At 36.6% G+C, this 26826-nt stretch overlaps 4 protein-coding genes and 1 non-coding gene across 6 annotated transcripts in view; 3 read left to right on the top strand and 2 right to left on the bottom strand.

Annotated features, from left to right (window-relative positions):
- Positions 1-7824, top strand: part of LOC109003397 (RHOMBOID-like protein 3) — a 23730-nt gene extending 15906 nt beyond the window's left edge. Inside the window, exons 2-6 of the mRNA XM_035695049.1 lie at positions 4403-4725; positions 5868-6031; positions 6431-6594; positions 6829-7079; positions 7503-7824. Coding sequence (XP_035550942.1) covers positions 4418-4725; positions 5868-6031; positions 6431-6594; positions 6829-7079; positions 7503-7617 — 1002 coding nt within the window. The 5' untranslated portion in view covers positions 4403-4417 and the 3' untranslated portion in view covers positions 7618-7824. The remainder of the gene's footprint in view (positions 1-4402; positions 4726-5867; positions 6032-6430; positions 6595-6828; positions 7080-7502) is intronic.
- A 712-nt stretch (positions 7825-8536) lies between these two features.
- On the top strand, positions 8537-10160 carry LOC109003395. 2 transcript variants are annotated; one of them, XM_018981509.2, is made up of 2 exons: positions 8537-9481; positions 9594-10160. In XM_018981509.2, the coding sequence occupies exons 1-2, from the start codon at positions 8711-8713 to the stop codon at positions 9594-9596; spliced, it is 774 nt and encodes a 257-aa protein (XP_018837054.2). In that variant the 5' UTR covers positions 8537-8710; the 3' UTR covers positions 9597-10160. The 2 variants fall into 2 exon arrangements, with proteins under 2 accessions (XP_018837054.2, XP_018837056.2); XM_018981511.2 differs by having other exon boundaries at positions 9962-10160.
- A 92-nt stretch (positions 10161-10252) lies between these two features.
- Positions 10253-10326, bottom strand: TRNAV-AAC. The gene has a single exon. It is a non-coding gene; the product is annotated as a tRNA-Val (tRNA).
- A 174-nt stretch (positions 10327-10500) lies between these two features.
- On the top strand, positions 10501-11215 carry LOC109003396 (putative non-specific lipid-transfer protein 14). Its single transcript, XM_035695100.1, has one exon. It carries the CDS (start codon positions 10503-10505, stop codon positions 10869-10871), a length of 369 nt encoding a protein of 122 aa, XP_035550993.1. The 5' UTR covers positions 10501-10502; the 3' UTR covers positions 10872-11215.
- Positions 11216-13378: 2163 nt separating this feature from the next.
- On the bottom strand, positions 13379-17994 carry LOC109003394 (protein IQ-DOMAIN 1-like). The gene is made up of 4 exons (XM_035695015.1): positions 17450-17994; positions 15724-15924; positions 14962-15039; positions 13379-14372 (listed from the first exon to the last, which is right to left on the bottom strand). The coding sequence occupies exons 1-4, from the start codon at positions 17795-17797 to the stop codon at positions 13623-13625; spliced, it is 1377 nt and encodes a 458-aa protein (XP_035550908.1). The 5' UTR covers positions 17798-17994; the 3' UTR covers positions 13379-13622.
- Between the last annotated feature and the right edge of the window lie 8832 nt (positions 17995-26826).

The following is a 26826-nucleotide window of genomic DNA, read 5'->3' on the forward strand; positions in this document are numbered from 1 at the left end:
ATTCTTCACTAGCCTAGGCATCTTGATCCACAAGTCTATGTATAAACAGATGAAAAGAGAGGCAAGAGAAAGCAACAAGAAAATTTTGGTTGGAGAAAAGGGGCAGTTTTTCACTTTAAGAAACAAGCAAGTATTTCCCACCAGCGTTTGTCTTGGAAAAAAAATTGGTGGAAAAAGACCTATTATGTTGTAGTGAATTTTGTCAAAAAATATATCACTCCATGAAAAATTGTAAAAAAACAGTTCTTTGTTAGTGAGATCAACTTTTTTGCAAAAAGTTTACATAATTTATCTATTTAAAAATTGTATCTAGCATTAATGATTATTTCTCAAGATAAAAAACGTCCTTTGCTTTTATGAATGAAGTACAATCTATCTCATATCCTTATGATCGGTGAAAAGGTTAATTAATTAATATATGAAGTACAACATATTAGTGATTTTTAAGAATACAATATATGAGATAATATATAATAATTATCAAGCTCAGTAACTCAACTGAGCACAAACAACAGGCAGGCATTATGGGTGTACGACTGCAGAATAGAGAAGAAGAGCTGGGTCACCCACACAATACAATAGAATCACAAATGTTTCTAGAATAGTACAGTAGAGAAAGTTGTTAAAATTTCTCTCAGGTTATTTGTAACAAACCAATATTATTTTTGTTCTTTTCCTTGTGTATAAATACCACTCAAAGCACTCAATGAAATCAGATAAGTTTTTCCCATTTTTCGTTTCTGTTGACATGGAATCAGAGCATGCGTGACTAACGTCACTCTGAATCCATGGCTTCCTCATATTCTTCCTCTATTATTTCTTCCTTCTCTCATATTGTCACAACTAAATTAACAAATGACAGTTACCTTATCTGGAAGGTGCATATCTCAGCCTGTCTTCGTGGGCAAGAGCTGTATACTCATGTAGATGGCTCCCTCCCTCCTCCTCCTAAATTTCTTCCTGAAACTTTAGACTCCATACCCACACTCAACCCAACCTTTTCTTCCTGGCAGCACACAGACCAGCTAGTCTTAAGTGTTATTTTCTCCTCCCTTTCCCAATCTATACTTGCTCATGTACTTTATTCAACAACTTCTCACTCTCTCTGGACCTCTCTGGCTTCTATGTTTGCATCAAACAATTTTTAATTTTCAAGCATACTCTTATGCTGATTGGGAGGGGTTGTTATGATGATCGCAAATCAACTGGAGGATTCTGCATATACTTGGGTAATCACTTAATCTCATGGAGTTCAAAGAAACAAAGCATTGTGGCCCGCTCCTCAACTGAAGTCGAGTCACTTGCATTCTCGGTAGCAGAGCTCATTTGGCTGCAAACTGTACTTCGGGAATTAGGTGTCTTCCTCTCTAAAGCTCCTACCTTGTGGTGTGATAACATTGGGTCCACGTATCTATCAGTGAATCTTGTCTATCACTCCAAAACCAAGCATATGGACATACACTTTGTTAGGGACAGAGTTGCGGCAAAAACATTGCAAGTCTCTTTTTGCAGTTCACAAGACCAGATAACTTATCTCCTTACCAAACACATTGTTGCAGATCGCTCTATCGTTTTAGGTCGAATCTCAATGTGGTAGAAACCCCATTGGACTCAAGGGGGCGTATCAACTTTAGTAACTCAACTGAGCATTTACACAAACAGCAGGCAGGCATTACGGGTATATAACCACTACAGAATAGAGAAGCAGAGCTGGTTCACCCGCATAATACAACAGAAGCACCAATGTTTCTAGAATAGTATAGTAGAGAAAGTTGTTATAATTTCTCTCAGGTTATTTGTAACAAACCAATATTCTTATTATTCTTTTCCTTATGTATAAATACCACTCAAAGCACTCAATGAAATCAGAGAAATTTTTCCCATTTTTCGTTTTTGTTGACAATAATATTCGTTATCATAGATAGCCCACTCAAATGATCATAGTCTATGGTAATTCCCAAAGTTCAAAGCCTTTAAAATGGTAAATGTTTTAATTTGAAAAAAAAAATAAAAAGAAGTGAAAAAGATCCACTAAGTAGCTGAGGATAAACAACGTTATTCATGTATTCCAATTATAATGATAAATATTAGGAGGCTCATGCATTGATAAATAAAAGAAAGTCTACATTTTTTTCAAAAAATAAAAGCTTTCATGCACGTAATATTAATGTTATTCTTTCATCGAACCAATTATATTTACTTTCCCATTTTATTCTACTTCATTTATTGCATGATTGAGGAATAGTTAGAAATATAATAAATAGAATATTATCCACGTGGCAATATGTGATGCATGACTTAAAGAAAAAGCGATGAGACATTTGAGAAAATGAAATCGGGACAATTTTACAATTTTCTATGATCTATTTTATCTTCTTTTAAAGGTCATCTTAACATGATATTATTCGATATTTTTATATCTTAACAATTATTCGATATTTTAAAAAGCGATGTTAACATATTATTCGAGATTTTAAAATTGTTAAGATATTTTTCAATTTTCTATGTGACATTTGCGTTTGTTTTCAGCTCGAAAATCACGGTTTAGTACTGATGCCTCCCGATTACTTGAAATATTCTTGCCTACTAACTAAGCACACCCTAAAGGAAAATGGAGGAAGATGATTCCGAAATTTGGCATATCCAACATCACTAATTAACAAATTCAATTAAAAATATATATGAGTCTAATTTTTGAAAATCTAAGGTAATAAACTTTTGAGTAATGCTACAAACAATCATGAAGTGTGTAAGCGCCGCAAAATCGTTTTGAAAAAAAAGTAAGGTTTATTATTAAAAAATTAATTTTTTTTTCATGTGAATTCCGTATTTACTTACTTTTTAAAAAAAATTGTACGGCGCTTACGTACTCCATGACTGCAAATATCATTTCTTTAAACTTTTATTTTCTCTATTGGTCCACACAACAACCTTTCTTGGTTTAGGTAATTAAATCACATAAATGCACCCAAGAATACATATACTCAACTGGAAAAATCTAAGTGTAAGCGATTTTACGCATAAATACGTGCATCCATTCAATATGATTGGTCAAAATGTAGATTTTATTGAAAACAATACTAATTTAAATTTAGAATATGAAGGCAATATAATTAATACGCAGATTGGTATGCAAACTTGCTTGTACATAGCAAAACTCTACTCAACTCATGATTTCATGTCACCAATAGGAAAGAGAAGCATGAAGCACGCTGCTAGTTCAAAAGAGTAAAGGTTGGGTTCAAAAGAATAAGGGTTTGAGTTTTTAGTGAGATCAATTTATGACTGGAACTCATCTACTTGCAAGTCGGTGTAAAGAACACAACTAATTAAATTTATCTTATAAATTAAATTATATCATATCAGTAATTTGGAGTACCTATACTGATATTTCATAAGAAAACACGAGTGTAAGACATTATTACAAAGAAAGATGAAACAAAGAGAGAATCAAATCTGGGAATGCCCATTTTTGTGCAAGTTTGGGAGCATATGCTGATATTATAGTGCAATAGCTAGGCATCAAGAAAGAGCAATTCTGATCGTTGGTGATAGATCTATAAAGCAAAGTGTGAAAAGCATAAATACAACATCCTAATCTAATGTGTGTGGGCAATTTTGATAGGAATTTCCAATAAGAGTTAGAAAAGGAAAAGCATGTTATTCCTTGAGAATGGAATTAACTTTCATATATATTATGAAGAATTTTACTCATCGGTTATTATTCATTTTCATACTCTATATCTATAATTATTTTTTTTATAAGATATGAAGTGTTTTTTATAAAAGATAAAGTATAAAATAATAAATAGTGACCGATAAAAAAAATTTTTATATACACTATATATATAGTTTGCGTGGCAATCCATTTGTCCCTAAAAAGGAATAACATTAATGCCAACCGCACATATCACTTCTCATGTGTTATCACATTATTTGTTGACAGCTATTAAAAAGGTCCAAACAAATACTTTTTATTAAAAAAAAATTTGATAGAGTTATAACTTATATACAACTAAAATTAAAAAAAAAAATATTATTTTTTAAATTGCTTTTCGATGCTAATTGTGTGTAACTGGTAATCCTATTATTAATCTTTTTATAATTAGAAAAAAATATCAAATGCTATTTGATATTAATTCCTTATAAATTTCTCTTAAATTTGTTTAAATTGTAAAAAAAAAAAATCAAATAAAAATGTTACAAGACCGAGCGAGTGTGGTAGCATGTTTCCGTACCAAACCGAATGTTCACAGCTTCTTCCACTAACAGTAAACGGTTAAGAAAACCAAAAATTCCTCGCCCACTCAGTCACATCTCCCACTCCTCCATTAAACGCTTCACACCAACTCCATCCAACCTCTCCAATATTCTCGAACCCACACTCCTGACGCAGAATTGTAGAGAGAGAGAGAGAATGCGTGGTGAAGATCTTGAAAACAGAGGAGGAGGACGAACTGAGGAAGTGAAAAGCAGAGTAAACGGCAGTGGCTACTCGGCCTCTTCTTCTTCCTTTCTGATAGATGACTCGGAGACCCAATGGACCTCTTGGCTGATCCCCATGTTCGTGGTGGCGAACGTGGCCATGTTCCTTGTGGTCATGTACATAAACAATTGTCCCAAGCACAATCTTGGCTTACAGGGGAAGTGTGTGGCAAGGTTTCTTGGGCACTTCTCGTTCCAGCCTATCAAGGAGAATCCGTTATTTGGACCTTCTTCTGCAACGTAAGGATGTAATTTCTTAAATATAAAATCGTATCTTAGTTTGTTTGTACGAGCGTGATTGCGTGATCTATTTTTTGGCACCCAACTCTGAATTTCTGGTTTTTTTTTTTCCCATAGGTTGTCATTCTGCTAAAAATTTGACACCCCTGGTGTGTGTGATCGATCAACTTGGGGGGGGGGGGGGGGGGGGGTGTTTTAGGGTGAAGTTATAGAATGGGTTCTCTTCTCCTGCTGATACTTCTAACCCATGACAGATTTTCTGCTTTTTATTGATAAAATCTATATTTTTGTTTCAGTTTCTGATATTTGGGTATTGGGGATTGCTCTGGAATGAAATTGGGATTGTTAGTGCTTGAGTCTTCTCGATTTTTGACCGAAAAAGTGCTTTGGGGTGTACTTTGGTTAAAAAAAAAAAAAAGTGCTTTAGGGTGAAAATTGGATAGATCTAGTAAACTGTGCCTCTTCTTTAATGAAGTGATCTTCGGTGGCTACCGGTAGGTCTGTCCGCCTTTTTATAGATGTTTGTTCTTTCAAGATTTTTTAGTTTAAAATTTCCGTCTATGTGGCGTGAATTTAAATTACTTGGAGTTTTCAAAGGCTTTTGACTGTTTTGACTTTTGTTGGTGAAAATGTGAAACTTTTGGTGGAGTTGTGGAGTCTTGTACAGTTGTGTTTTGGTAATACATTGGTACTCAAATCTCCTTGTTTTTTCCATGCTGTATGATCCCTTACCTGCGTAAACTGTAAGCGTCTATGATTTGTTAAATGCTTTGGATGGAAATTTGCTGACTTTACAGCAACGGCTCTCCTTGACTCCTCTGGGGTGGAATCACTGTTATGCCATTTCTTTGTGGGTTACAGGAAGTTTTGGGTATTACTAGATAGAATTTCTGATTGAAATAATTTGCAGGATGTTTTCTTTCCTCTCTATTTTCAGGCAGTAAATCATATTCTTGTGCATCATGAGGTGGAAGTTTCAATCTTCAAAGAACCATGGATGAAATTTTGGTTGCATTAGATAGAATTTCTGATCAAAATACTTTTTTCAATTATCTGCATGTTCTTTCCTTCATTTGTGAAGAAAATGGTTCAGCTGAACCTTCTTTTTTTTTTTTTCCTTTTCCTTTTTCTCATTCTTGAAGATTGGAGAAGTTGGGGGCACTTAAGTGGACTAGGGTCGTCCAGAAACATCAAGGATGGAGACTTGTCACCTGCATCTGGTTGCATGCTGGTGTTATTCATCTGGTTGCAAACATGTTGAGCCTGGTGTTCATTGGTATACGCCTAGAACAACAATTTGGGTTTGGTATGTTGCTCATTATTGTGTTTTAAATTAATGTTGAGGCTTGTACATAAGTAACATATTATTACTGATTACCGGAGAGTAAATTAAATTCCGAAAACATTGTGTGATTATCAATAGCTTACGTCGCCAAAGCAATCCATTATCTTTTATATTAGACCACCCATCCAAGACGAATGCTTTTTAGCTTCTTATTTGTTCCTTTTTAGTTTGCTTTTCCATTAAACTCTACAGAATTGATTTTGCAAATATGGTAATCGGTAAATAAGGTCTTTACCTTGATGCATATGCGCTCTTAAAGCTATTTACAGGAAGGAGTTTATCCAACCTTATAAGTATTTTTTTATTTATTGTTTTTCCAACAATCCAATGACTGCTGATATATTGTTTTGGAATTGGCAGTTCGGATCGGAATAGTTTACATGTTATCAGGTTTTGGTGGGAGCATACTTTCTTCTCTATTCATTAGAAACAACATCTCTGTTGGTGCCTCTGGGGCTCTGTTTGGGCTTCTTGGAGCGATGCTCTCCGAACTTATTACAAACTGGACTATTTATAGCAACAAGGTTAGCTATCCTAGCCAATTGCTCCTGTATATTACAGAGTTGGTTACATACAAGATCTAAGTTAGTCATGGTTATACTTTCAAAATTTTCCATAATATTTGGCCTTTGCTAGATGTTACTAGCAAGCTGGCATACTTTGAACCTAGCTTGAAAGGGGTAATGGCTGTGCATCTTTATTCAAGTAATCATGTTCAGTTTCTCTTGCTAATTCTTACTACTTAAGTTCTTCTATAGGCTGCAGCGTTGATCACACTTCTGGTCATCATTGTCATCAACCTTGGTATTGGGATATTGCCACATGTTGATAATTACGCGCACATTGGCGGATTTCTGGCAGGTTTCCTCCTTGGCTTTGTATTGCTTCCTCGTCCTCAGTTCGGGTGGTTAGAGCAGCGGAATCTTCCTGCTGACATTCATGTCAAATCCAAATACAAGGCTTACCAATATGTATTGTGGCTTATTTCCCTTGCTCTACTGATTGTTGGGTAAGTTACTCTTCCAAGAATTAAAATAATTGATACTTATCAATTAGTAAGGTTTTGAGGAGGTGGGGAAATGAAAGATAAAAAGACTTTTGACCATATCATCTGAATGTGCACTTCCATTAGAAGCTAATCATCTCATTGAATATTGGAGTTTTGGGTGGCAATAGGGATCACAAAGAGAGAAGCTATTCCATTCTGTTAACCATTCATTTGATACTCTGTTGACTGTTCCTTATATATTTTTGTAGGAGCTCACATATTATTCTGGGCTTACCTAGTTATGCAATCCAATTATACATAAAAACTAAAAATAATAGGACAAAAAGTAGCAAGGACTTTACTTTCATTTTTCAATGTTATCAACCATCAATGGTAGTTATGTTGAACAACACCAACTTGAATTTCTGTTCTTAAATGATGCAGGTTTGTAGTTGCATTGGTGATGCTTTTCCGGGGTGAGAATGGGAATGATCATTGCCACTGGTGTCACTATGTGTCCTGTGTTCCGACCTCCAGATGGAATTGTGGAGAAAATTAAGCTTCTTAGGATGGCCTTCCCCCCTCCTATGGGGCCTTTCTTCCTCTTATGTAAAGTAAATGCATAGCTGTTTTAGAAATTGATCTTTCCTCTTATGTCTACTTCATAGCACCTTTGGGCATTAAAGAGTGTAATATATATGCTTCTACTCATAACATTTGTATTGTGCCATGGTTTATGGAATCGTTATAGTTTATGGAATCGTTATCCGAGTGTCGGCCATTTTTTGTTGTATCTTCTTGTTTGGTTTAAGATCTTGATCTTTTTGTGGGATAGACCTCCTAAACAGGAACTGGGTTTGGAGCTCAGAGACATATTTCCCGGGAGATAAAATAGCCTGATCAGGAACTGAATCAGAAGCAAAAACATGCTGATGCTGTGATGCTTGAAAGGTTCTGTTATTTGTTATGTCTATAAGTTGAATCATTTTCCTTTTCTTTTTTGGGAGTTCAAATGTGGCTCCAAAGTATCTACTTCAAGAATCTTGTCACTCTTCTCATCATCAGCATCCCCATTTCTTAATGAAATGTCTCCACGATTGTTCCATAAACTTTCTTCCATCCAATGCTCCAAATCAGTTTGAACCATCACGTGGTTTGTTTGGGGTTGATGATGCCTTCAAGTTTGAATTTCAAAATGGTAATGCTAGATACAGTATTAAAGTGTGCAAGTCCCGTGTAATCTTAAGTGAGGTTTTCAAGTGGGTTTAAGATCTATTTACTTTTTTTCAAAAAGTAATGCCAGAAATTGAATTGAAAAAGAAGACATATATGCAATTAAATTTTAATTATATGATTCAAAAATTAAAATTTGAGGTTATAAGATGTGATTAATAAAAACTATAAAGCATATAGATACGATAATCTACTATGTTGTCTAACGGTAACACAGAATAATAGAGTCGCCATTATTATCTTTGCTTCAAGCTATTAGTTCTAAAGTTTGTTGGTTTGGTTGTATAATTCGTTAGTAAGTTAGTTAGCTTTAGCTCTTCTATAAATACAGCTCATCCGTACCAATTGCACTCCATTTTCGTCTCTTGTCTATCGGCAATCTCTCTCGCCTGAGTCTGTTTCTTGACCTCTGAAAAGCCATGGCGGGAAGTGACCCTCGGAAGCAACTCCTAACTCTAATCCGAGACTTTGCCTCTGAAAAATCGCAAGGAGAGAGAAGAGTTATTGGCTTAAAGAAGCGAATCGAAGAACTTCTCTCTGAGCTCGACGTAGCAAATGCAGAGCTCGAAGATGCCAAGCGTGCGAAAGAAACTGTTGAGCAAGAGCTTAGAGGCTACGAAGTTGAAAATGCTATGAACGACCATTCGATACAGACCCTAGATGCTAGAATATGTCTGATTCAGGACGAGATATCCTCTGTTGGATCTGATCTAGATGCTCTTAAGGTTAAAGAAGGAACTTCGCGAGATGAGTTTATAGGACAAATGTGTAAGCTTAACACCATGATAAGGAAATTCCAAGAGACAATTGCTTGTAATGTACACTATGAAAATCATGTTGGAACTGCAGCAGAAGCAGAACACAAACATGCGGAGGAAGTCACTGAAGCTGCTTTAAAAACTATGGAGGATACACTGTCCCATACAATCTCTCAAATAAGTAAAGAGGAAGAAGAATACCAAGCAGAGCAGGATATTCAAAAGAAGTGCCAGCAGGAGTTGGTTGATCTCGAGAAGAAGGTATCTCTGATGGAAGTAATACTGAAAGTAACGAAAGCATTACAGGACATGACCAGGCAGACTTCTGAACTGGAAGTCACGTGTGCTTCCCTCGGTGAGGAGTTGCAGAGGAGATGTGTATGTCCAAGTTGTCACCTAGATAATGTGGAGGCCCTGGGCAAGCTGCTTCAGGTAAATGAGGCAAGCTAATTGGTTCGCTGCATTTTTTGGTATTGATTAACCCGTAGATGAGTTCTTGATGACTGGAAAAGGTTTCTGTTGTTTTCGCTATGGCGTTTGTCAGTGATGCTTCCGGTTTTTGATCTCTAAAGAGATTTGTGCTGGCCGTATTGTGTGGTGGATGCAGCTGGGAGATTTTATCTGCTGGCTTTACGTGGTCTTGCTTGCACGGTGCATGTTCGATCAAATATCAAAGGATTCTGAGTCTCTCATTTCTCTGTTTCTCTTCTTGCTATTCTTCTTTCAAATATCAAAGAATAATCTTCTTCTTCTTTTGTTCTAAGAGCTACTATTTCTTGAATTTCTCCATCGTATCCTTGTCAACTCTGTTGTTGAACTTCTTTCTTTCATAAGGCTTCTCTGTTATCAATTATCAATGTCAGTTATGATGAACTGAACAAAAACCAACTTGAATTGTTTCTGTTCTCGAAGTGATGCAGGTTTGGAGTTGAATTGGTGATACTTTTCTGGGAGAGAGAATGGGAATGACCATTGCCATTGGTGTCACTGCGTGTCCTGTGTCCCGACCTGTAGATGGAATTGTGGAGAAAATTAAGCTTTCCTCCTATGTAAATGCATGACTGTTGTAGAAATTAGTCATTCCTCTATGTCTACTTCATATTAGTTAGTACCTTTGGGAATCAAAAGAGTGTTGTATATGTTCTACTAGAATTAACACAAATAATTTTCTCTTTAAGATAAATATGCATGGAAATAAAAAGATGGCGTCGCCCGGACTCGAACCGGAGACCTTCAGTGTGTTAGACTGACGTGATAACCAACTACACCACGACACCATGTCTTTGTCAGGACTCAGGCCCAGGATTTGAAGTTATAACAAATCTTTACTGATAGATGAAATCACACCAACTTGATGAAGAGCACACACTCTTCGTTGCACAACCACCCAACATCTTCAATTTCTCCTATAAAGAAGAAGCATTCTATATTTTCCTGGGATTTTCAGCTACTCATGGGAATCAATCAAATGGTTAGCCCAAAAGAACAAGCGATTATGTTGCTATTAATGGTGATATCATTGGCAATATCAGCAGTATCTGCTGCAACTGAGTGCTCAACTGTGACAGGACTAGCCTCATCTTGCTCTACTTTCATCACTTATGGTTCTCCAGACCCATTTCCTGGATCGCCATGTTGCGATGCCATGATGAGCCTGAACGTGATTGCTGACTCTACTGATAATCGAAGATTGATTTGTCGGTGCATGATGGGCCTCATTACCACCTACAATCCCAATGCCACAGCTATTGCCACCTTGTCTGGCTCTTGCGGAGTCTCTCTGGGCTTCACAATCGATCCAAATACCGATTGCAGCTCGTGATTTTTCTCTTTTGATCTGTTCTCTTCTTTCACTCTCACACGTGCACTCCCGGTCTGTCGTCCTGCGTCTTTAACCTTTTGGCCCATAATTCCTGCACCAATTAAGTAGGCAGACAACAGTAATTTGACAATATAATGAAAAGGAAGTGGACATTCCATGCATTCTTATTATTGCAGGGTTTCTAACGCTAGCTTCTTAACATGAATTATGCAGCATACCTTGATTTGTGGTTATAAAAAACGAAGTGGTGGGGATCGAAGAATATACTGAAGATACCAAATAAGGAATGCCGTCTTCAGCTGCATAGAAAGAATAGAGAGGAAGGATTATTCATTTTACATATACCTAGGACATGCTTGTATAAATGGCCAATTTGATATGGTCATCTTATGTAATCCTTATGCTTTAATTGAAAAATTATATTTACAAGTCGGTATGTACGTCTCGTAAAAGTTTATTATAGACTTTGTCACGCAATCACAATACATATGATTTAGCTGCGAAAGAATCAAATTTGTTTGAGAAATATAAATAGTGCAGTTTGATTCATAAACCCATGCCAACACGCTTTTATACAAAATGATAATTGCACTACATCATGATCTTATCTCTGCGTCTAATAATAAAACCAATTCTAACTGTTTGCTTTTCAAGAAATAATGGGAAACAGTTCTAAAGCTTAGTGATTCAATTCATTATTATTGCAAAAGTGAAGTGATCTTGGGACATATAAGCAATCATGCTTTTCTCATACATCAAATCAAATTTGAGGTAAAAAAACATCAAACTTAAGGTTACCCAATAAAGTTTTGATTTTTCACGTGATGCAAACACTACAGGCAAAGCTATATATGCTTTCTTTATAATTGCTAGGGGCCAAAATTGCAGTCAGAAGGAGCCAAAAGGATAGTAAATACGATATCCGCGTGAAAAAAAAAAATTATATTTTAATAGTAGATTTCACTCTTTTTCAAAATAATTGTGCAGCACTTGTACACTTTACGACTGTATGTAGCATTACTCTATATTATATATATATATATATACATGCACCATCACTCAATGTTTCGCAGTTTTGGGCTGTTACTAAATTTTTTCTTTCTACGTCACTCTCGTGAGCAGCCAGATCATTAGTTAAAAACTGTATGGCTTGGAGCGAGTATCCAAGGTTGCATTTGTTTCGATCTGCGCACTAGAAATATTGCAACATTGTTGTCCTTATAATGGAATGCAATTTCTTGTCCCTCTGTTTAGCTATTCAGGACAAACTAGTGATGGGGGCAAGTAACCACACATGCCACCGAAAGTAAATAGGTGAGAGGGTCTAATCTTCATGAAATCAGAATGGGGTCCAAATCCAATGCAAATTGAATTAAAAATAAAAAAAAATAAAAAAGATTTAAGTAAAAACAGCTCTAATTCAAGGAACAATACTAAAAATATTGGTGAAGTTACAAACTTTATAATCATTTGATTACATATTGACATTGATGGTGTGTTTCAGTCTAAGTGGTATCCGCTCATTCCACATTCCAGACTTTGAATTGATGAGATGGGACCTTGACATGAAAACAACAAAAAAGAATGGATTGGCCTAAGAATTTATGAAAAATATGCTCTCCTCGTGGATGCCTAGCTACCACATGCAAAACATTAGTCTCCTCACTTTTGTGAGGTACGGCGACGTTAAAGTGAGGTATTCTGTTAATAGTAATAAAAAAATAACGATAAAATATTAAATAATAATAAATAAGAGAAGTGCTAGAGGGCATCCACTGTAGTGGTGCACACAATGCACACACTACGTGGATGCCTCTCATCCACTTGTTGTTATTTTTTTTTTTTTTTCCTTCCTTCAAACTCAACGGCTTCTCTCTCTCATCTCTCTCTCACCAGCGTCTCTCTCCCGTCTCTCTCTCTCTCATCAACTCTCTCTCATCATCTTCGCTCTCTCTCATCTCGACTCTCTCTCTCATCTCTGCTCTCGCTCTCTCTCTCTCTCGTCTCGCTCTCTCTCATCTCCGCTCTCTCTCTCTCTCTCTCTCTCATCTCTGCTCTCTCTCATTCATCTCTAATTTTAAATTTAACAAATGTGTGGTGTAAATTTTGACACATAATGTGTGCAAAAATGGCTGCTAAAATAGTGGCTTCTGTCAATAATATTTCAAAGATTAAATGCATCACTGCACCCTTTAACAAAAGAAATGAGTTACGGTGCCTATACGCCAAGAACACCATCATAATCTACAGTTGCTTATTTCTGATTGAAAAAATGCAAAAGTAGTTATGGAACAAGGAAAATCTTTCCTCCATGCCAAAATAAAAACTAGGAATTCGAAGCAACTTTAATAAAAACCTGAAGTTGGTGATAGAAGCAGCATTGATATCACAAAGATGGATATAAAGCAGTCATTGCCTGAAATGGAGAGTGGTGGAGTGATCCAAGAGGCATTTTAAGTTAGAACCACAATGTTAGAGCAGTCTGGAACACATTAAACGTCTCCAAGTAGGTTAGCAATTCTAGAGGGAATATTTACATATAAAAAAGAAAAGAAAAGAACATTACACAGATTAATAAGTATACAAGTTGGAGCACAGCTAAGATTATGTTTGAATACATAGTTAAGAACATTGAGCGTCCACATGTTTGATCGTGCAAGAACAGATACAAACTCGTGTTCAAACAGTTACAAATCTAGTTATTGCGACCATACACTGACTGAACAAAAAAAAATTATGAAACATGTGGCATCACCTTATATTAGAACTCCAAAGTCCGCTCAAGCGGCTAGAGTCTGGATAAGTTTTGTTCCTGTAGTCAGTTTGGTGGGAAAAGGCTCTATCTGAGTTACTCCCTGCATCCCAAAACCCCTGAACGGAACTCCTGGTTGAACCAAGATTTTCAAACTCGAGCCTTTGCCTTGGAGCACTCTGTGACCTAACCTTAGCCCGAGATGATTCTGTATTTGCCATGTAGTTTGGGTGACCTGAGTACCCACTAAAAAAGCCCCACGCGCACTCACTCCTCGTGGGTGTGAAATGACCTCTTCTGGCATTATGTCCAGGCCTAGATGATGCAGAATGTGGGCTGTTCTCAGCAGTCCTTATTGTTGCTCCATCTTTTCCTATTTTTAGTGAGCTCAGAGGCGTAAATTCCCCTGGAGATAAGGTAGCCTGAATAGGAACTGAGTTTGAAGCTTTTGTTGAGTATTTTGATGGAGAGTCGTATCTCATAAACCTGTCTTGGTAAAAATCAGAAGCAAAAGCATGCTGTGATGCCTGAAAGTTTCTGTTACTTTTTTGGGAGTTCAAATGCGGCTTCCAAGTATCTACTTCAAGAATCTTGTCACTCTTCTCATCATCAGTATGCCCATTTCTTAATGAAATGTCTCGACGGTTGTTCCATAAGCTTTCTTCCATCCAACGGTCCAACCAGTTCGAACCAACATGTGGTTTGTCTGGGTTGATGACGTCCCTGAAGTTTGAATTCGAACCACATCGCTGTGTGAGTGGAACAGAAGATTGCAATTAATTTTCAGTGCGATAGAAACTTTATAGCCATCCAGATCATCATTAAAAGCAAAGTCAAGAGTATTCCAAACTGAATCTTCATACTAGAATTTTATAACTACTGTATCCCTTTGAACATCAAGTTTCAAAATTTCCCTAAAGAAACCCCGAGAAAGTTCACAGTTAAAAATTGTTCCAATACAAAAGCTGGTCATCCGATTCTTGCCCTAGGGGATAACATAAGCTCCATTTAGAGTTCAGAAATAATGCATAAAGATAACAACAAATAAATATATATGTATTATGTATTGTTAAAAGAAAATCTAAAAGAGTAATTTCTTGAGCAATGTAATGATATTTTCTTCCCTTTCGTTCGTCATTACCAAGATCCACACAAAGCCAAAAAAAGCAATAATCTTTGGTGAACAAAACATAAAAATTTTGTTGATTCTAAGAAGTCCCAATTCATAGAAGGGAAATAATGGTAATTTGAAGTCACAATGTCTTGAAATTGCTTTTAAAACCACATTTAATAGGAGAGTATCAGATGTCTTTAGAAGATGTTACACAAACCAAATACCTTTAAGATTGATGAGCCATCAAATTTGCTACTATAAGCACGAAGGGGGCCATCATTCAAGTCAGGAGTTGCAGGAACCTGAAAACAGATGTAACAGAAAATGAACATCACCAAAAAGCACATAGAAATCAAATTCTTGACATTTACTAGTGAAAACATTACTCCTTTCAGTGGATAGAGCTACAGAAAATGTATCATTACTTTCATTATCTATGTTCATAAGTATGGATCTGATATGCTCAACTTTTGCATGCGCAAGTGTCAACAACTAATTTTGCTCTGAGGAACTTGTACAAGTCACAGAACAATTCATTTGATCAATTTGACCCTAACTAAAGGAATTTTTAATTGCATGAGCATGATTGATGCTCAATTTGACTTGCACCTTATTGTTGACCAGAGGCACAAAACCATCCCCGTATTCCTCTCCTTTTTTTAAAAAAAATACAAGTATTTGTCCCCATATTCTTTGGAAAGCTCCCCTTTCAATCCAAAATCAGTGATATGATTAATTGCAAAAGATGGAGTTCTGAGGACAAACTGACTCATTCTTGGATTTTTTTCGTCTTTTTATTATTATTATTTTATTTTCATGGAACCCTAGTTGATTATGCTAGTAGCATTTTCAAATTCAACTGGATTTGAAGTTTGAAATATGCCATGAATTATTGCAAAAGGTGAAGCTCTGATGTAAGCCCATGAGAAGCATATAAACAAAATTTCTCTATTATAGTCTAATAACTGAATGAAAAGCTTACTTACAGGTCGCCGCAAGAGGGAGGACTTGCTGCTAGAATGCAAGGGTTCTGACAAGTGTGTGCGACTTGCACGTGCTCGGGCTTGCACTCGGACCAATGTTTGCATGCGCTTCAGCATGTCAGCAGTTTGCTTTCTCACCATGTGCCCTCTTACTAATGCTTGAAGTTTCACCAGTGCTTTCAGTGCCTTGAGTGCCCTCCTTGCCTTCAAATTCCCCAAAAGTCAACTAAAGGTTAATTACCTTCCACCCCAAACTAAATAAAGCAAACCCCTATGATGCATAATAATAAAACTCAGTGACCAGGTGTTATGTTTTAAAAGGGATTGGTAAAAGATTCAAACCTCAAAAAAGTAACAAAATTGATTGGGGATTCAGATTTCCTACTCTTTCTCCCCTTGAAAACACTCACTCAATTAAATATATTAAAAAAAAAGCCTGGAAAGCTTCCAAAGTCAAGCAATGGTGGGGCGGGAGAGCAGAAACTTGAAAAAGGCTAGCTTGAACCAGAGTAGCACGTAAATTTAAAAGGGCAGAGTATTGTGCATGAAATCATTCTCTCTCTCTTTTCTCTCTTGGGGACACACCCTCGCTAAAAATAAGCGTTTATTATAAATCAGCTCTGCTCAAAGGTGACATCCACAGCAAGAGCCAGCAGTGCTAACAGCTAAAGTGAAGAATCTAGTGGAATTAGTAATTCGATTTTGTGATCCAAAACCATAGGCATAACACCAAAAATTTCAGGGACCTTGGTTGATACCCCTAAGCGCACCAACTATTCGAGCAATACCTACCAAGGCTCTTTATCCAATTGGAAAATCATACCCACAAATAAATAAGTAAATGAAACGTCAAGCCACGATAAGAAACACCGGGAAAAAGGCCATATGATTACTCTAATTCCAACCCACTTTTTAAAAATGGATGAAAAGTCATAGGTCACAAAATTCAACACCGAGCTAGGTCAAGTTCTAACTTTGAATTTAAGGCATAATACAAAGAATTGATAGTAAACTTGTCATTTCAAAAATTAAACATGAAAAAACGAAGGAATCATTCCTAGTAGTACCGGTGGTACTCGTTGCACTTCTTATATACTGAGCACTAGGCCCATCAGCCAAGCTGGAATTGATGGGATAAGAGCATGAGACACTTTCACGTACAGGACCAGGGACAACCTTTTCTAAGGTAACAGACATGCTCTCCCTCCCAGAGATAGAATCCAAAAAACAAAACCGGCACCTAATTAATAATTTTGATCTTTGCTTTTTTAAACACAATCCCTGCAAGTATCATGAGAGTTTTGAATCGTCCACTAGTCTAGCCCTAGGTAAGTGAGATAGATGAACAGGACAAAAAGCCGAGTACACAAGTGTGAGAAAAGGTAACACGTACAACTCCCGAAATTTGAACTTCACCGAAGTACATTTCATGTAAGACGGTAAAGCACAAGAGTGGATACTCAATGTCTGATAGCGAGATGACGCGTCCTGCTATCTATCGGCAAAACTCTTGTGCCCACATGCCATGCCAATATTTCTTTCATCTTTTTATTTTTGTTTTAAGTAAATTTCCTCTAATGCGCACGAAGCTTCCAAAAAAAAATTTCCCGATCCGTGTTTGGCTGATTAGAGAATTAGGGAGGAAAATTAAAACCAGTTTCTTTTTTCAATCGAAAGTAGGAAAAGAATGAAACCAATTCGAAACGGAAAGAAGCAAACGATAACTAACCAGATAGCCACGGAAAGCTGACTGTATCTTAACGGCCGCAAAGTCCTCCGTCCACCGACGACGAGTGCTCCCACAACCAACGGAGCTAGTGGTGCTAGTAAGCCTGACAACCTCGGCCGCCGCATGGGCGGCCGCGAGCGCAGCCTCCGCCACCGCAGCAGTGGCAGCGGCGACGGCTATGGCGTGCTTGTTGGGGTCCAGGTCGGTGGAAGAAGAGTCGAAATGTCTTCGAGACGGCGTCGCTTGGGTATTACCGTGGTCTGGGGATCCGACGCTGAAGCTCCGCCTCTTCTTTTCCTTCTTGGGATTTCTGGTGCGGAATCCGAAGAGTCGTCGGAGAAAGCCCATTAGGTAGGGGGGTGGTTTGGGATCAGAGCTTCGGAGGTATGGGAGTAGAGAGCATGGGTTTTGTATGGGAAGTTGGCTCTTACTTCTTAATACAAAAGCAAAGAGAAAAAGGCGAAAGGAAGAAGAAGACGGCGAGTATGGGGGAAGTCTGAAGTAGCTACGTGCTACCAAGGCAACCAAATGCTCAGAGTTGGACTCGGCTTAACTCATAGAGAGTTTTGGGGGGTTGGGGTTGATGTAACGAGGTCGACAGACGCGCGATTCAAGAGTTGGGTTACACGCGCACCAGCTTCCAGTGCTGTGAATAATGGATATTGCATGTCGGATTAAAGTGTCACGTTGAATTTGAAAATTTGTTAGACCGTCAAATCTTGTCAATCTCTTAGGTATAGTTTATTTTCAAAAAACATATCATTTCATCTCATTTTATTATTATAATTTTTTTAAATTTTCATAAAAAATAAAATAAATAATTTAACTTTTTCAAATCTCAAAACAACAATAATATTAAAAAATATATTCTAACAATATTTTATTCAATTTTTTAATTTTAATGTCAACTCATCTTATCTTTAAAAACAAACGAACTCTTATAAAACGTTATTGTTTATTTAAAGAAAAATTTTATTTGTAATTCTCACTTAGAGATTGTATATATAGGCATTTTATTAAATGAAAAAAAAATATCATTTTAAAAAGAATATTTTTGTAATTTTAAAAAATTTTAAAAATAAAATTGTTTAGGTTTACATTGCAGTCTCCAAATGAGACTGTATGTAACATTACTTTTATTTAAATAGTAAGATGAAATGAAATGAAATGAATAAAATTTTATTTTTTAATATTATTATTATTTTAAAATTTAAAATAATTGAATTATTTATTATATTTTATATAAAAATTTAAAAAAATTATAATAATAAAATAAGATGAAATAAAATTAATTAAATTCAAAGTATTTCTTATGATTAAGAATTATTCATGACCTATCATGATTTCTTTTAATTATCACGATATCATTATTTTATTTTATTTTTTATTCCTTTAAGAAATGCACGCCATCTTCCGCTTGTCCAAGTTGTGGACCACGTTATTTAACAAGAAAAGATTTCTTATTTTTTATGTTTTCGGCAACAACAGGAGGAATTAAATTAAAATAAACTTATATAATATATATAAAGAGTAAAGTTATATATAATTTTAGATTATATAAATTATGCGTACTTCTTTTAAAAAAAAATAGATCTATTATTCTTTGTAAATAGGTAAACTTGAAATTCATATAAAAAATTATTTTTTAATTTAAAGGGTATGCATAATTTGTATAGTCTAAAACTATATCTAATTTTACTCTTTATATATATATATATATATATAAATATATATATATTATAAGTTTATTTTAATTTAATTCCTCCCGTTGTTGCCGAAAACATAAAAAATAAGAAACCTTTTCTTGTTACATAACGCGGTCCACACTTGGACAAGCGGAAGATGGCGTGCATTTCTTAAATGAATAAAAAAATTATTTAGAAAACTTATCTACATTAAAACGAGTTTTCTATCTAGCTGCCAACACTGCATATTACTATTGTTTTATTTTTTATTTTTATTTTTGCTAAATTAATTAAATTCTTTTACTTATTATTTTCATACCACATATTTATTAAGAGAAAAAAAAAAAGTAATGTATAATGGAGATAGTAGAATTTGGATAGTGAATAGTATTTCGTCTCATCTAGGGCTGTAAAATTAAATCTAAGAATCGAAAAACTGGCCCGAACTAACTTTGGACTGGTTTGGTCTGGGATCAGTTCCTCTATTTTAAAAATCAGTCATAATCGGTTCAGTCTCGATTTTATGTTTTTCCGGATGAATCGGTTCGTATATTTATATATTTATAATTAGTTTTTAATATTATATATTATATTTTTTATATTATATATAATTTTTTATAAATTATAATTATTTTTTAAATAATGTTATATTATAATTTATAACTTAAAATTTTAATTTTAAACATAAACATTTATTTGATCATATGTTTTAAATATAAAATATATATTAATTACATTTTATGGCTTAATAAATTCTCAACATATTCATTTTGACAAATATATTAGTAATACTAATATACATTAATATATTAATTATTATATTATCACTAACATATAGTAATAGTATTATACCAATAATATTACTATATATTAATTGTATTAGTGTAATACTAATATTTATATATATTAATATATATATATATATAAGTATAAGAGATTAGAAATTTAATATATATTAAAAATTAGAAAAATTAGACTGAACCGATAAAACCAGAAATACCGGTTTAAGAGCGTAACTGATGCGGTATCGGTTATTGAAAATATAAAATCGATGTATACCAGTTCGGCTCCAAAATTTGTCTAAAATCGGATCAAATTGGACCGATTACACTCTTAAAAGAGGTTTGGATTTAGGTTGTGTTTGGATGTTGAAGTGAGTTAAGTTGAGATGATAAAATATTGTTAAAATATTATTTTTTAATATTATTATTATTTTGGGATTTGAAAAAGTTGAATTGTTTATTATATTTTGTGTTGGAATTTAAAAAAGTTATAATAATGAGTTGAGATGAGTTGAGAGTAATTAACTAACCAAACATAAGATGGGTTGAGATAGTTTGTGAATAGCAGAATAAAAGTTGAATTATTTATTATATTTTGTTTGGAAATTTGAAAAAGTTGTTTTGAGATTTGAAAAAATTAAATTATTTATTATATTTTGTGTGGAAATTTGAAAAAGTTATAATGATGAGATGAGATGAGTTGAGGTGAGTTGTGATGGCAGGTACTTTTTCCGCTGTGCATTCTAACATTGGTATCAGAGTCAGGTTTTTTAAATTGCTTCCAGTTTATATTTTTTTCTCGCATATGCTTGAGATTTATATGGTGTTTTTTTTTTCATCCTCTTTTTTTTATCTGTTAAAAAAAAAAAAGTGTGGGCCGGGCCATGAGGCCCAAGCCCATGGAAATCAGATGACCATTAGGTCATCTTCTTCCCCCATTCGGCTACTGTTCACGTGAACAGTAGCCTTTCGAAGCAGCACCCCCTAGAGCCTCCCACGCAGCACCGCAGGCGGCGGAAATGATCGGTCCAAGCAGCAGGGTGCTGCCAACCACCAGCGAGGTGCGCGCTGCACCAGAGGTGCTGCGCGCACCACCGACTCTTTTTTTTTTCTTTTTATATCTCGGGCTGGGCTTGGCCCAACTTTTTTTTTTTTGGGCCATTCGGCCCTTTCAGTGTTTTTTTTTTTTTAAAAAAAAAAAACTGGGCATATTTTTTAAAAGCCCAACTTTGTTCAAGCCCAATTTTTTTTAACAGAAAATAAAAGGAGGGGATGAAATTTGCATGACTTAATATATGCTACGATATATTGTTATATTACATGTGATTTTTTATTTAATTTTTTAGATTAAATGTGATCACATGTGAATATATAGTTATATTCATGCTATTTTTTGTATTCCATTATGTTAGATTACATGTGATTTTTTATTTAATTTGTTATATTAAATGTGATTACATGTATATGTGAATTGAACATGTGGATATATGATTATTTTATCATCTATGAATGCTAGGCTTGAATGTTTATACATTAGTCTTTATTGATAAAATAAAAAAATTCCCACTAAGTAGTCTTAGTTAGAATTGTCAGTGTAAATGATAGACTGAAAAAAAATTGCAGTGACCCAAGTAAGAACTGTAAATGCACTGTATAGCCAAAAGACCACAGTGACCCCAGTAAGAACTGTAAATGCACTGATGGAACAAGAAAAATGGACTGTAATGGTCTTATATGAACCATCTTTGTAGACTGGCCCAACAGGTTACTGTTGTTGGAGTAGCTGTCCTTGTAGACTGGCCCAAAAGGTTACTGCGATTTTAGTAGGTTATGTCTTTACATCTGACTAGGACTACATGACTACTTAAGATAGTGGGAGTATGGTTGAGATTTATGATTAATTCTCCCATATGTTTTTTGAATTTGCGCGGAAATTAGGTTAGAAATTTAATAATTGGATATTGTGGCGCAAGAGATGATTCTGAAGCCTAGCGATTTTTCGATCTTGCGACATGTCTAAATTATTTTTTTTTTCTAACTTGGATGGACGCGGCAGATTTCTTAGGTGTGTGTGTAATATCACTTCTTTGCGTATTGTAGTGAAATGACATCCAAGAGTATAGTTGCCGATTTAAACAAATGGGAGAAATTGGATGGGGAGAACTACGACATTTGGCATCGCAAGATCCAATATGTTTTAGATGAGCAATAGGTCTTGGAGGCCTTATCTCACTCCCTTACTGAGCCCGGGGAAGGGACCTCGGAACAACACAAAATAGATCAATTAGCCTATACTCAATAGGCTAAGAAAAGTCGGTGCGCGCGCATAATAATGTTAAGCAGCATGCAGAATGATATAATGTGTGAGTTCGAGATCTATGACACTGCCCAAAGCATGTGGGAGGCTTTGAAGTTGAAGTTTGGTGGAACTTCAGCCACTAGGTTGCGTGGGTTAACCATGAGGTTTGACTCCTATAAGATGCGCTCTGACCACACGATGAAGCAGCATCTTAGGGCTATGTCAACCATGATCCGCGAACTTAAGTCGGCAGGAAACAACCTGACTGATGAACAGCAAGTCCAGGCAGTGATAAGATCACTGCCGAATTCTTGGGAGAATATGAGCCAGAACTTGACGCATAACGAGAATATCAAAGACTTTGATGATGTCTCGCGTCACTTGGAATTGGAGGCTGAGCGCCTAGAGGCTGCCAAGCCCAATCACACGGCCTATGTGGCTGATTCTGGTTCGCGTAAGGCATCAAGGCCTAAGCGCAAGAAGTCCAAGAATGGGGTAGCTGCTGGACAAATTAAGAAGGTGTCAGGAACTTCTCAGCGCAGCAAGAGGGGCAAGCGCGGGAAGAACAAGTCGAAATTAGAGTGCTTCAACTGTGGAAAGAATGGCCACTTCGCTCGTGACTGCACTGAGCCGAAGAAGGTACACTCTGACTTTTCTCGCATTGTTTTTGTAACTAGCCATGTGATGGTTGCTCACTCCTATCCTGTGTGGACTGTTGATTCAGGAGTGACCGAACACATAGCGCGAGACAGAGTCGGATTTGTTGAGTATCGCCGGATTCCAGCTGGGAGTCGTGATATCAAGGTGGGGAATGGAGCTAGCGTGGAGGTACTGGGACTTGGTACCTACAAGCTGGACTTGCGGGGTGGCCGCACTCTTTTCCTTCACAATGTGCTATACGCTCCCGAGATCCGACGAAACTTACTTTCTGTAGTCACTCTATTAAGACTTGGTTTTCAAATTGTATTTGAAAACAATTATGTTTCTTTTCATTTGGGTCATGTGTTTTATGGCAATGCTTTTCTTCAAGACGGTTTTATGATATTGAATTTGGAGTATTCAAATATAAATGAGTCTATTGCTTTTCTTTCTACATCTGATAATTTGGATTCATATAAATGGCATGCTAGGCTTGGCCATATAGGGCAAGATAGAATGACTAGGTTAGCTAGAGAAGGCCTAATAGGCAATCTCGCTAAGGTCATCTTGCCCACATGTGAAAATTGTCTAATGAGAAAAGCTAAGAGAAAACCGTTTGGAAAAGCCACAAGGGCATCTTTTCCACTGCAATTAGTCCACTCAGACATCTGTGGTCCAATGAGTGTGAGGGCAAGACACGGAGGTGTCTACTTCATCACATTTATAGATGATTTTTCACGTTACGGTCATGTCTACTTAATCTCTCATAAGTCTGAAGCATTAGAATGTTTTAGGCGATATCTAAGAATGGTTGAGAATCAGTAAGACAAGAGTTTAAAAGCTCTAAGAACTGACCGAGGACGAGAATATCTCTCTGAGCAATTTAAAAGGCTTTGTGATGAAAAAGGAATCAAAAGACAGTTGACGATGCCGAGTACGCCGCAGCAAAATGGCGTGGCGGAAAGGAGAAATCGAACACTACTTGAGATGGTTAGGTCAATGATGGCGCAAGCAAACCTACCAATTTCTTTTTGGGGGGATGCACTTTTGACTGCTGCCTACATTCTTAACCGAGTGCCCTCCAAATCAATAACTTCCACCCCATATGAACTATGGACCGGCGAGAAACCCAATTTGAGTAACTTGCGGCTATGGGGTTCAACGGGTTTTGTTCACAACCTTTCTCATAAGTATGTGAAGTTAGGCACTAGAGGGAAGAAGTGTATCTTTATAAGGTACTCAGAACACTCTAAAGGGTATGTATTAATAGGTGAACAATCTGATGGAAGTGTGACTGAGATTGAGTCACGAGATGTGGATTTCATTGAAGATCAGTTTCCAAGTAGAGGTGAGGTTGATAGGAGTTTAGAACTTCATGAGATTGTGGAACAAGAGGAAAGTGCTCCAAGGAATTTAGTTGAGAATGAGGAAGAAATTTTTCAAGCTCCTACAAATTATTTGAATCCGAGTGGGAGCACATCACTTGTCAATCAATCACAACAACCTCAGCCGCATAGAAGCACACGTGAAAGTATTCCCCGTCGTCGTTTTGAGATTGAAGGGGAAGCTTTTATGGTAGCTCTGCATGATGATGACGAGCCTAGGACAATTTATGAGGCTCTCTCATCTTCTACTAAAGATGAGTGGATGAAAGCTCTTAATGATGAGATTGAGTCTATGAAGACTAACCAGGTCTGGGATCTGGTTGATCTACCAATAGGGTGTAAGACTATTGGGAACAAATGGGTTCTTAAGGTCAAACGCAAGTCGGATGGATCAATAGATAAGTATAAAGCTCGCTTAGTGGCGAAAGGATATACCCAACAGGAGGGTATAGACTATGAGGAGACTTTTTCACCAGTGGTGAGGTTTGCCTCAATTCGCCTGATTCTAGCTATAATAGCAAACATGGATTTGGAACTCTACCAGATGGACGTTAAGACAGCATTTCTCAATGGAGAACTAGATGAGGAGATCTGTATTGATCAACCAACGGGTTTTGTGGTCAAAGGTCAAGAGCGCAAAGTGTGCAAGCTCAAACGATCTATATATGGCCTAAAACAATCATCTAGACAATGGTACCTCAGATTCCATCGAGTCATTCTCTCGAATGGGTTTACGATGATCACAGATGATCATTGTGTTTATGTCAAAAGGTCTAAGAAGAGTTTCATTATGTTGTCATTATATGTTGACGACATACTACTAGCTGGAAATGATAAAGGGTTGATAGTCGCCACAAAAGAGTGGTTATCCTTCAATTTTGAGATGAAGGATATGGGTGAGGCAGAATACATTCTGGGAGTTAAGATCTACAGAGATCGCTCAAAGAGACTTTTGTGTTTGTCTCAACAGACTTACATAAAGAAAGTCCTCGAGCGCTTCCTAATGAATGGATGTAAACCCATTGACACCCCTGTTGCAAGGAGCGAGAACTTGTCTAAAATGATGTGTCCTAAGACTCAAAAAGAAAAAGAAAATATGGCCCGTGTCCCTTATGCTAATGCTGTGGGTAGTCTGATGTACGCAATGATGTGTACTCGGCCTGACATATGCTATGCAGTTGGCTTAGTGAGTAGATTCCAATCAAACCCCGGACTAGCTCACTGGAAAGCAGTCAAAAGGATTATTCGATATCTCAAGGGAACTGCGGACTATGTGCTGTGCTATCAGGGTTCAGATTTGCAGCTAAGAGGTTACAGTGATGCCGATTGGGGCAGCGACCTAGATGAGCGCAAATCAACCACTGGGTATGTCTTTCTGCTCAACCAAGGCGCCATTACATGGAGCAGCAAGAAACAACCCTGTATAGCGTTATCCACCATGGAGGCAAAATACATAGTATGTTCTGCAGCAGTTCAAGAAGCTGTTTGGTTACGGAGGTTCCTTAAGCATTTAGATATTGGCACGGATACATCAGATCCGGTGACAATATTCTGCGATAGCATGACAGCTCTCGCATATGCTAAGGACTCAAAGTATCACGGAAGAACCAAACACATAGATATCAGATATCACTATATCAGAGACATGATAGCGCAAAAAGAAGTGGTTCTGAAACATCTTTCTACGAGTCGCATGGTTGCTGATCCCTTAACGAAGCCTATAGCAAGAGATGTCTTCGAGGCTCATGTTAGGAATCTAGGACTGCGTAGACTATAAATGTAATTTGTGTTTCAAATGACATAAAAATGTAACATTTCCTTTGAGATATTAATACAATATGATTCAGTTCTTGTTTTTATCGTATTGTTTTTAATACACACACACAAGATATGTCAACAGGCTTAGATCAGCTCACTCACACGAGCGATCGCCTCTAACGCTTAAGTAGCGAGTAGAGATGAGATATTGTGTCCCTAGGTACTTGTCCAAAGGGATAAGTTGGTTGACACAAAGTTATGTCGCCTTAGTGGGAGCTAAGATGAGGTCCATTGATAGGACTATGCATGGGTTACCCCACCATCCATGTAGCCTGTAGTAAGCCAGATGCGAGTTCCTCTTTGACGCCTTGGAGACGTGCAAATTGAGGAATTCGGGTTAGACGCTTAAGGAGCGGCTAGACTGAGATCTGTACGGTGTTGATATAGACATATGCTCTTTGAGAAAGAGAAATCCACCGTAGCATGTGTTTCATACTATATGTGCTTATACGACCATATGAGTAAGTGAGTAAAATGTTTCCCTCTTTCTCACTGTGTGAGTCTCATTTCTTAAAAAACGTCATTTACTTTTAACTATGTCACCAGATGGAGGTTGTGATGTTTGCTACTTTGGCATGCTGTCTATGGCCATGATTGATACGATCTAAAGAGGCATTGTTGGGAAAGCAGTTCAACCAAAATTGAGTGATATGAGTGTAAAGGGAAGACTATTCAATATCGTATCTTCGATACTGTTTGCTGACATCATACAAATGACGCTACATCTTGGTAGCGGCTAAAAGTTGTGAACACATTGAAATATTTGGAG

This window comes from Juglans regia, chromosome 10, assembly GCF_001411555.2.
Source record: "Juglans regia cultivar Chandler chromosome 10, Walnut 2.0, whole genome shotgun sequence".
NCBI classification, from domain to species: domain Eukaryota; kingdom Viridiplantae; phylum Streptophyta; class Magnoliopsida; order Fagales; family Juglandaceae; genus Juglans; species Juglans regia.

Bases quoted from the DNA above. Each gene is read 5' to 3' on its own strand.
- LOC109003396 (XM_035695100.1), top strand. From the start codon at position 10,503: ATGGGAATCAATCAAATGGTTAGCCCAAAAGAACAAGCGATTATGTTG.
- LOC109003394 (XM_035695015.1), bottom strand. From the start codon at position 17,797: ATGGGCTTTCTCCGACGACTCTTCGGATTCCGCACCAGAAATCCCAAG. The intron at 15,040-15,723 runs GTAAGTAAGCTT...ATCTGTTTTCAG, and splicing joins CCTCCCTCTTGCGGCGACCT to GTTCCTGCAACTCCTGACTT. The intron at 14,373-14,961 runs GTATTTGGTTTG...CCACTCACACAG, and splicing joins ATGGCTCATCAATCTTAAAG to CGATGTGGTTCGAATTCAAA.
- LOC109003395 (XM_018981509.2), top strand. From the start codon at position 8,711: ATGGCGGGAAGTGACCCTCGGAAGCAACTCCTAACTCTAATCCGAGAC.